General features: G+C 44.2%; 1 protein-coding gene across 1 annotated transcript in view; it reads left to right on the top strand.

Annotated features, from left to right (window-relative positions):
• The window catches only part of eno1a (enolase 1a, (alpha)), a 43,785-nt gene that overhangs the window by 6,665 nt on the left and 26,247 nt on the right, over nt 1–10,873 (top strand). Inside the window, 3 exon segments of the mRNA XM_069918395.1 lie at nt 892–968; nt 970–988; nt 7,344–7,402. Of these exon segments, the coding sequence (XP_069774496.1) occupies nt 892–968; nt 970–988; nt 7,344–7,402 (155 nt within the window).

The following is a 10,873-nucleotide window of genomic DNA, read 5'->3' as shown; positions in this document are numbered from 1 at the left end:
CCGTGCTGTCCTAACCCCCCCCACCCGTGCTGTCCTAACCCCCCCCACCCGTGCTGTCCTAACCCCCTCCCACTGAACACTGTCACCAGCAAATAAATTGTAAAGAATCGAGTGTTTAAACAGTATTTTCATGCTCATTGTTACATTTTTCTTCCTGATCGACTTGCTTGAATTTAAACTTCACCATTGTTACTGCATTGTCAGCTTATTGATACTTCATACAGTGCCGTGGTGGATAAATCGCTGGACGATGAGATGATGGTGGTTCTGTGTTAAATTACAAGGGTTACGAATCCAAAGACCCAGAGTTTAAAATCCCATCAGAGCAGCAGTGAAATTTGAATTCAGACAATGGGACATTGTCTCTACTCGGAATGTGTGGTGGTGACTTTGACCGATGTCGCTGAGCAATGGTGAGGTTCAGTCAACATTTATCCCTGGTGTTGGTCCACTTGTTCTCTGCCTATCCGGTCTTTCCCTAATGGCTCAAAATGCTTTGCAGACAACAAATTGGATTAAATTTCCACCATTTTATTTTGCAAAATGGTTTTAAAAAAAGTTCAGGTTGAATTATCATCCACTGTACAAGCGTAACCCAACCAAACAGCATTCTCTGGCCTTGGTGCAACATTCAGGCAGAGCACGCACACATACAAACAATGCACATGCACAGTGTAGATGTACAAATATTAAAATTATTATTGTTAAATAAATAGTTGAGTCATGGAGGGTTTGTGTGAGCAGTTCATCAGTCATTCAGCATTTTCAGTGCCTGTGGGAGCAATCTGTTTCTCAGCTGAGTGGTGCTAGCTTTGCCATCTCTTGAAATGCACATTTCTGTCTTTTGCTCCATTCCGTGGTTCAGCCCAGTGTTTCATGTTCTGTTTGCAGGAATATACCGCGCAGCTGTTCCCAGCGGTGCCTCCACTGGGATTTATGAGGCACTCGAGCTTCGAGATGGGGACAAGACAACGATTCTTGGGCAAAGGCAAGTGTCTTCTTCACCCCGTTTCTCTGGGTCACAGGATCTTGAGGTGTGCTCGCCCCTCGATGATAAAAAATAAATCTTTGTTTTTTTGTCCAGTGAGAGGCTTGTCAATTCATTGTACCCTCACAGGCAGAGGGCTTTTCTGACTCCTGAATTGGAATCTAGTAGATTCGCTCCTTTCATAGGCCTCCAAGAATACTTTTTTAAATATGTTATTTACAAGTAGAAGTGGATTCTGGCCATTTAAATCTGTGCATCCCAATTACCCAAATTCACCTACAACCCCCCACCCCTGCTGTTTTGGAGGTGGGAGGAAAGCAGCACAGACATGGGGAGAACGTAGAAACTCCTTGAAGACGATGCTGGATTTGAACCCTGTAATAGCATCGTGTTAACCCACTACGCTCTTCGTGCCACCTTGACAGTTCCCGTCTCCAACAGTTTTGTCTGGGTCTCCACCATAGTCTGGGTGAATAAAAATAATTCTCCATTCCCTCCAAATGTGCAACCAAACTTTTAGTCCCTCTTCTCTGTATTTTGCAGAAATGAGTCTGCTCTGTCCCAGAAACTTCATTTGAAATCCTCAATTCATTCTCTCCTCTGTTCCACAAAAAATTATTCCAGCCTATCCAGTTTTTTTTCTCCCACTTTACCAAAGCTGGCACCTGGTCTGTATTTGGGAGAAAAAACTACTCCCTTCTGTTCCCAACTATTTTAAGTTTAACGCTTGGGTGCAGAAAAGCCATTGGACTGGACAGCAAATAGCAGGTGCAAGCTATTGAAGTCCATTGATTTCAAAATTTTCCCTGTAAATAGGAAAGTTCACATGACTTCCCTGTCCCACTGAAGGTTGAAAAAGATATTTTTGAAAAAATAATTCAGTTTTGGATGGGGTCCCATCAAATAGAAGAAAGCTCAAATTTATTGTCAGATTATATGCATGCAACCCCGGGATTATTTTGCCTGCAGGGTTTACAGTAAAGTGGTAACAAAACAAAGGACTCTACATCACCTTTGTTGACCCTCACCAAAGCCTTCGACACCGTGAGCAGAAAAGGGCTTTGGCAAATACTAGAGCGCATCGGATGTCCCCCCAAAGTTCCTCAACATGATTATCCAACTGCACGAAAACCAACAAGGTCGGGTCAGATACAGCAATGAGCTCTCTGAACCCTTCTCCATTAACAATGGCGTGAAGCAAGGCTGTGTTCTCGCACCAACCCTCTTTTCAATCTTCTTCAGCATGATGCTGAACCAAGCCATGAAAGACCTCAACAATGAAGACGCTGTTTACATCCAGTACCGCACGGATGGCAGTCTCTTCAATCCTGAGGCGCCTGCAAGCTCACACCAAGACACAAGAGAAACTTGTCCGTGAACTACTCTTTACAGACGATGCGCTTTAGTTGCCCATTCAGAGCCAGCTCTTCAGCGCTTGACGTCCCTGCTTTGCGGAAACTGCCAAAATGTTTGGCCTGGAAGTCAGCCTGAAGAAAACGGAGGTCCTCCATCAGCCAGCTCCCACCATGACTACCAGCCCCCCCACATCTCCATCGGGCACACAAAACTCAAAACGGTCAACCAGTTTACCTATCTCGGCTGCACCATTTCATCAGATGCAAGGATCGACAATGAGATAGACAACAGACTCGCCAAGGCAAATAGCGCCTTTGGAAGACTACACAAAAGAGTCTGGAAAAACAACCAACTGAAAAACCTCACAAAGATAAGCGTATACAGAGCCGTTGTCATACCCACACTCCTGTTCGGCTCCGAATCATGGGTCCTCTACCGGCATCACCTACGGCTCCTAGAACGCTTCCACCAGCGTTGTCTCCGCTCCATCCTCAACATCCATTGGAGCGCTTTCATCCCTAACGTCGAAGTACTTGAGATGGCAGAGGTCGACAGCATCGAGTCACGCTGCTGAAGATCCAGCTGCGCTGGATGGGTCACGTCTCCAGAATGGAGGACCATCGCCTTCCCAAGATCGTGTTATATGGCGAGCCTCTCCACTGGCCACCGTGACAGAGGTGCATCAAAGAAAAGGTACAAGGACTGCCTAAAGAAATCTCTTGGTGCCTGCCACATTGACCACCGCCAGTGGGCTGATATCGCCTCAAACCGTGCATCTTGGCGCCTCACAATTTGGCGGGCAGCAACCTCCTTTGAAGAAGACCGCAGAGCCCACCTCACTGACAAAAGGCAAAGGAGGAAAAACCCAACCCCAACCAACCAATTTTCCCCTGCAGCCGCTGCATCCGTGTCTGCTGTCCCGCATCGGACTTGTCAGCCACAAACGAGCCTGCAGCTGACGTGGACTTTTACCCCTCCATAAATCTTCGTCCGCGAAGCCAAGCCAAAGAAAAAAGAAGAATCAAACTATGGAACTGTAGATGTAAATATACAGAATTAAATACAGAGCATGCGAGACCCTAAATGAGTTGCCCCTATTGGTCAAGAGGCTTATTGTTGGTGTGACACCTGTACTTCCTTCCTGATGGCAGCAGTGAGAGCAGAGTGTGTCCTGGGAAGGGGTTGGTGGTGGGGGGGGGGGGGTTGATGGAACAAACTAGATTCCCACTTCAAATTCTGTTTGTTTCTTTTGTTGAACTGTGCCAACATTTCAACTTGTTGGGCATGGAAGAAATTCTTCCAAATGATGGCGAATAATGTGCTTAGAATGTGCCCCACTTGGAATTTATTCATTGCAATGCTGGCAAAATTCAGTTGGCTTACTTTAAAGGTACTATTTATGGCTGGCACCATGTTTGCAGTCTAAATGCAGATCAGCAATAATTTTATCACTTGTGATCGACTTGCAGAATGTTGTTCCAAATTGTGTACATTTAGGGTAATATTAATGGTGTACAACATGATGCTTTTGTAATTTATTTTTGTTTTTTTTAAAAAGCAAAAGTCTGCTGGCAATCCTGTTGGGTGCTAATGGCAGCCAATTTATCATTAGTGAGCTGTAAGCTTGCTGTGTTAGCTTCTCTGTATAGCATTGGCATTGCTTTCTCTGCTGTTAACGGGATTGTTAATATTCCATCCAATGATGTGCCAAATGCTTAATTGGATTACTGCTCAATTGGAGGCACAAGTTTGGATACAGGAGGTTGGTGCTATACATCATTCAATCACTGAGCTCCAAGTGCATGGTGCTTTCAACAGGTAAATGGGCCAAATGGTCAGTGCTCTGCATTGGTGTCAGTTCAAACCTAACCTGACTATGGCCAGTGTGAACCTACCCCAACTCTGAGGACCAAACAGGGGCAGATCTCACTGTGCCTTGATATCACTGGCGAGCTGCTTTAGGGTTAGGTTAGAGTTGGACAAGGCAGCTTTGGCCCAGGAGAGTGTTCCCCACACAGTCCAGTTCCCAGCTACACTGGGGGCTCGGGGGCAGGGTGTGATTGGGCCTCAATGTGTGTGAAGGCATCTGACACTCGCCAATATTCAATGACACATGTGACTTGTTTTATATTACATCAAAAATGTTTGAGAATGTTAAATTATTTTTGCATGTAGAAAGTACCCCTTTATTCTGAAAATATTCTGAGATTATTGAATCCCATTTTACGGTTTGGTAGTCCTTTCTTTCATGCATTAATGGAACATTTTTGTTTAATCAAAAGATTCACAAAGGAAGGGATGATTATTCGAATAGTTTTTCTTTTATTAAACATTTTGGGGTTTTTGCATCTTTCATGGGTTGTTTACAGGTATTTGTTGTACATGTTTACTTTTGTTGGATATAAATTCTTCTTGTTACCCGTGTGTGTGTGTGTGTGTGTACTATATATAAATATATATATCTCAATTAAAAATATTGCGAAGAGACAAGTACCTCCTCATTAAAATAATAAAAGCTAATTTTAATAAATAAAGACAGTTGCAGGACTTGCCCCTCTCCCCAGTGATTTTGCATCTGAGGTTAAAAAGAGGGGGAGGGAGGAGAGTAACTAGTCAGGAGGGAGATGTGGAGAGGTTTGGAGAATGAATGTGGGTCAAAAATTCCGACAGCAGTCAGAGAAGGACTAAGCAATGTGAATTGATAAGTTGGGGTGTGTTGGGCAGGAGTAGAATTCTTGGGTTGTAGGGATGGGCTGTGAGGTGATGAATGATCCGAATGTTTGCTTTGTCTTCTGCTGGGCATGGAGTTGAATTGTACAGCTGTCTTTAAGTTCAAGTTGATCATCTGACTATATGTGCTCCGCCGGACGAAACAGCATTTTTCCAGTCCATTGTGAGTGTGTGTGTGCACGCACACACTCACCGTGTATACATAAAGATACAATTTAAAATAAATATAAGTATTTTGGACCAATTTACTCGATTACAGGATACCGTTTATCACCCTCGCAGTCTGCAGGAAGAAGCCATTTCCCAGCCTGGCAGTCCTGACTTCTGTACGTCAACTGATGGTGGAAGGTGAAAGATAATGTGTGCTGGATGGAAATGGTCTGTGCAAGTGAACCACTCCCTTGACTCTGGCAGTCAGACCTGGACTATTTCTGTCTCCCGAACACAACAGTGATCCAAGCCAGGCTTGTCAACACAGCACTTTACACCTATTCAGGATCCAGTCCTTTTCTGTGCATTTATAGGTCACCACAGTTAATTTGTTGGAGCAGTTTAGACTGGGTTTGCTCATTATGGATGGAGTTCGTGTGTTGTCACTGCTTGTTGAGAAAGAGTGGTGCCTGCCTCGTGTAATGTGGTTCTGGGGGGAAAAATAAGGTGGTTCCCAGAAATTGAATTCTACAGATGAGAACTGCAATCACAGGTTAACAAGAATATCCACAGGTGCTGGGGTCTTGTGGAGTACACAGAAGTGCTGGAGAAACTCAGCAGGTCACACAGCATCCACAGGAACTAAAAGCCAGTCGATGTTTCGGGCCGGAGCCCAACATCAGGACTGTTGAAAATCAGGCAGAAACTGGAGTTTAAAATGGTGAGGGGAGACGAAGGTGGGGGGGGGGGGGGGGGTGGGGAGAGTGCAGGCTAGCAGTGAAGAGGTAATGGATGGAGACAGGTGGGAGGGGAGAAGAGGAAGGTGATGGGGAGAGGGCCAAGAAGGTCATAATAGTTTAGCACAGACTAGATGGGCAGAAAGGTCTTTCTCTGCTGTAGTGTTCTATGGTTGCTCTCGATAGGGAGAGACAAAGGAAGGGGATTGGGAGCTGGAGAAGGGGAGACAGAGGGGTAGATTTCCCATCATCTTTCTTTCCTGGGCATCCTGATAGGTTTTCTATTGTCACATGGGAAACATGTTCCTGTAAGGCTGAAAGTCCTGCTCAAACCATTCTGTTCAAATAGGGAGTTGAGTTGGGGAGAGTGCACGTGAAAATATGAAATCAGGAAACTTTTGCAAGATCCTTGAGGTGCAGATGGTCATCCTTGTAAATACATAAGATCAGGTTTTACAAGGAAGTGTCAGCTTTTTTCCTTGAGAATGCAAACAAATTTAGGATTCCCTTGTGTGCACACAGAAGTCTTCGACTTGCCTCTTTGGCTCTCGAAGTAAAACATGGGAACTGCCCACCTCTTGGTGAGGAATCAACCTTGACAACTCATGGCAGGTTAGGGGGAGCACAACAGGTTCTTTTCATTTCATCTTTGAGAATGATTATGTCTGGTTATTTCCAGACTGGTGGCAAGTTTTATGAAGCAATTTTGCAAGTCGTTGAAAAGGGACTTGATTAAAAGTAAAGAGGACACTGTTCGAAGGTTATTGGCTGTCAGTGCCACCACAGTTATTGAGGCTCGATATCAGAAGTTTGTTTCAATTGCAGCGACCTAACTCCTGTGATCCAGGGTGAAAGTCTGCCTCAAGCAGTGCAAGGCATTAGAAATGGTCTGTGGCTCAAAATTCAGTTCAGTGTGACTTTCTTGTGTCATATTTCCATGCAAAATAAATCAGCTGAATTTGGAGTTACGGTCGCCTTGTTAAATTCTAGTGTCCCAGGGTAACTCTTGAGTTTGTTTTGAATGTAACACCTTGCATCTGTTGACAATGTTTTCTCTGAATTTGAACTTTTTCACTTCTGCCAGGTGTGTCGAGACCTGTTAAGTATATCAATGAATTCCTTGGACCTGCCTTGTGTAGTCAGGTAACCAGTGCCTCTGTGGTTTATTAACTGAGCATGCATTTTGCAAACTAACTCTTAAAGCAGGCATCTGTTGATTTGTCTTGCCTTATCCTCTCAACTCACTTCATCCTCTGATGGTGGTAAACCAAATTAAGACTGGATGAAAACCCATGCAGTCACCATTCTAGCAGATGGTCCACTAATGCCTGCCATGCATGTGTGTGGGCTTGAACAATGATTAATTTGCTTGTTTGTTCCAGGTGTTACAAAAGCTGTTGATAACATCAACTCATTAATTGCACCTGAGCTGATTAAGAAGGTAAGTCCACTTTACTATGACCTGAGTTGAGAAAATTGGTCTCTGTTATCCTTACCAAAGTTAAGAAGGTAGGTTCATGTTACCCTTACCTGAGCTGATTAAGAAGTTGGTTCACGTTACCCTTGTTCTCTTCTAATTTCTTGTCCGTATGAATTTGACGGGCAGCTTTTGTGTTTGACGTCCTGTCACTGTAAAAGTACTCCCAGAGTGTGACTCGTATGCAGTGGAGCAGAATTTGTAGCATGAATGGATCACCTCTTTGTTTTTCGTGTGGCCTTCTGGGTGATGTGTGTCGATAGTTCTACCTACTGCCAGCTGGGTTCAAGGTGGATGTTGCAACAGGGTGTTTGGCAGGCAAGGAGTCTCTTGGCTTGGTGTTTGTGGGGGTGGGGGGAGGTGTGGGAAATCTCCCGCCTCCAGAGTGGATTGTGCAGAGCTGCCTCCACCACATGGTCAAATTGCAAATTTCCCTTTCAAAGTCATCTGGTCCTGCTGTGATTGCAAATTGTTTCGTACTCCCATCCAGCTGAACCATTCGTGTTGAACTGGAGGATAGTATTTGAGGGAGAGACTGGGGCTAAAACGGTATGTTATCGGGCTGTTGGTGGTTTCCATGTTGAATCAGAAGTTCTCAGGCTCAAGACTTGAACAGAATCCAGTTGAATCTCGAGGCAAATACTGAGGGCACAGGTAGAACTGTTGTCTGATGGATACCCTGAATCTCCTCATTTGGACCCAAAGGCAGAAGAGCAGCCAGGATCTGTCCCTTAATCAATGTCCTTATTTGTTAACCTAGTCATTATCTTGTTGGACCTTGCTGTGTACAAATTGCCAGATTTCTGACATTACCCCAGTGAGCACACCTCAAGCAATTGAATGCAAATTGTTTTGGAGAGTTACTGCAGGAAGACCAGTCATGAAGTGAGATTTCTTAAATCAGTGACAAAATTACATTGGTTTCTTTGACGTCAGAACGGGTATAAAGTGTCAATTAACCACTGTTAATTGCAGATGATTTGAATTATGCCAAAGCTACATGTCATGGCATGTCTCCATCCAGAGCTGCTGGAACATCCATCAACTCGGTGGAAGATGCACTTTGGTCTGCCTGAACCTTTTTGGTCTTTTAGCACACGGAGATGTCAGTGAGGGAACGCTGCTGACTGGTACATTCCAAGATGCAGGAGTACATGCTGAGGGGTGAACTGAGGCTTGGCGCAGCTAACATGAGGGCGCTGAGGGGAGGGACCTCATCCAGCCATCCTCAATGGGGGCCCAATTGTACATCCACCCCCACCCTTCCAGGCACAGGACCTTTGGGGAGGGGGGGTCACGGACTGAAATCATAAAATATAAAAGTAAGAGAGAAGTACAGAAGGAACCAACTAAACTTAACTATTTCATAGGGAAGGGGGCCAATAAACTTTGAGCAGAGTCCTAATGGTGTCATAGTTTATTAAAAAAAAAGGTTGGGAATGGCTGATCTAGAGTCTTTCCATTACCAGGTCTTGAGAGGCTGAGACTCCAAGGGGAAGCCCCTCAAAAACATGGGTGGGGGGGGGGGGGGCTGACGATAAAGTCCCTGTTTAGTGGCAATGGTGCAAAATGGAAATTGAATGCAACAAGGTCCGATGATGGGCATGGCTGGAAGGGACTTGGAACAGTTTTCTTTTTGTAATGAATCTATTGTAAATAAAGTCTATTTTTGGTTTTAAAAACTGTTTTGTAAAGAGAAATTAATGAATATTTCCATGATTAATCATGGTTAATGAAGGACTAGTTAATATCTGCAATTCTCTCACCTCCTGCTGCCATGAACAGACCTGTGCATGACTGCAATTTGAATTTTGAAATCGAATAGTTTTCAGTTGGAACAATTTATTGCATTGTGGTCATGCAATAATGAAGAGCATTGCATTTATGTGGATCCGCATTGCCATGAGTGCTCTGCTGCTTTCAAGTTCACAAATGGGGATTTTTTTTTCCCAAAATTCACGTCACTTTTCTATTGTGCCTGGTTAAATGAATGTTATCACTGCTCGAGCTATTTCTCCATTCACGGCGTAGTTTGCAGGAATTCATGCGGGATGTATGTTCTGATTCTAATCTTTTGCTTGACTAAAGAAAAGATCCTGATACAATAACAAATCTTTGCATGAATCACTATATTTTTCCCAGTATATACTTGTGGAATGTGTGAGACCAAGATTTGGTCCACGTGAATGATGGTGGCGATTGGGAACTGCGGGGAGTAGTCCAGTTCTGGTGGAATTTTCTTGGGGAAGACCACTGAGCTTTTGTCATTGATGTAATACAACTTGTGGTCATTTCTCTATCCTCCCATTCCCACCCCCCCCCCCCCCACCCCATCCAAGCAAAACTCTCGGAAACTACTGATCTGCTTGGGGTCGTGGTGACTCGTTGGTACTCCCAGGGAAGTGATTAACTAAAAGCATTCCTTGTGTGGACAGTAGTACATTTTTCTGTGTTATCCAAATCCGGCACTAGAATTTGGATTACACAGTAATCTCCAGTATTGAAGATCAAACCATTTATTTTTCTTTGGAAGGGTGGGGGGGGGGAACATTTTCCAAACAAAATGGTGCAGTGAACAGGTGTGGAATTTTGTCTTGACATCTCATTGTGGGACCACTGAAATTAAGGAAACTGCAAATTAATTTTGCCCCTGTCAAACGATTGTGCAAATCAATAATGGTGGCTTATCTGAAGAAATCTCCCCTTGCTGAGACTCGTGGGAAGTAGGTCATTGCTTTGTGAATTGGCCGGGGTGGTGGGGGGGGGGGCCCTCTGTAGTTCAAAAGGCTGCCATGGAGAGAAGGGAAAATGGGAGGGGAGTGGGGACACTTAGTTATGTCTGGCTACACCAAATATTCACTTCCACTGCCCCAATACTTCAGCAATTCCATTCTGTATTATTTAGTGTCTCCCACCAAATAGCATTTCAAAGCCTGGAAGCCCACAAATTGGGAGAATTGAATATTGATGCCCAGGTGGGAACAATTGTTTGTGTCTTGAACAAATTGAAGATTGCACTTTTTTTTAGATAAATTTAACTCAATATTGAAAGAAAATTGAAGTCGTGGTGGCATCAGTTGCTGAGTGAAAGATGCTTGTGCTGGGTAGGGTAGTTGTGCACAATTTCTCAATGGATGAGGCTCTGTTGATGTTTCAAGGTTGATTTGGTTGTGATGTAATAATGTATTAAAAATGTAACATGCATGTTAGACTTTAACTTCTTGCCTTAAGGCAGACAAAAAGCTGCCATTAGTATTGTTCAGCATCCCTCAAAGAGTAAGACAAGCAAAAGAGAGTCCCTTCAGCATTCCTGGATTCACCTCCAGCACTTCTACAGCCCCATAGATTCCTGTCCGATCCATCAGCCACCCAAGTTCTTGATCCAAAGTGGAAGTGTTGCCAAGCCTGCAAAATGATCCAATGCACATTTTGTAT

The sequence above is a fragment of the Narcine bancroftii genome, chromosome 2 (genome assembly GCF_036971445.1).
Source record: "Narcine bancroftii isolate sNarBan1 chromosome 2, sNarBan1.hap1, whole genome shotgun sequence".
Lineage (NCBI taxonomy): Eukaryota > Metazoa > Chordata > Chondrichthyes > Torpediniformes > Narcinidae > Narcine > Narcine bancroftii.
Note: the sequence above shows the minus strand (reverse complement) of the source record. Positions and strands in the feature narration are given on the sequence as shown.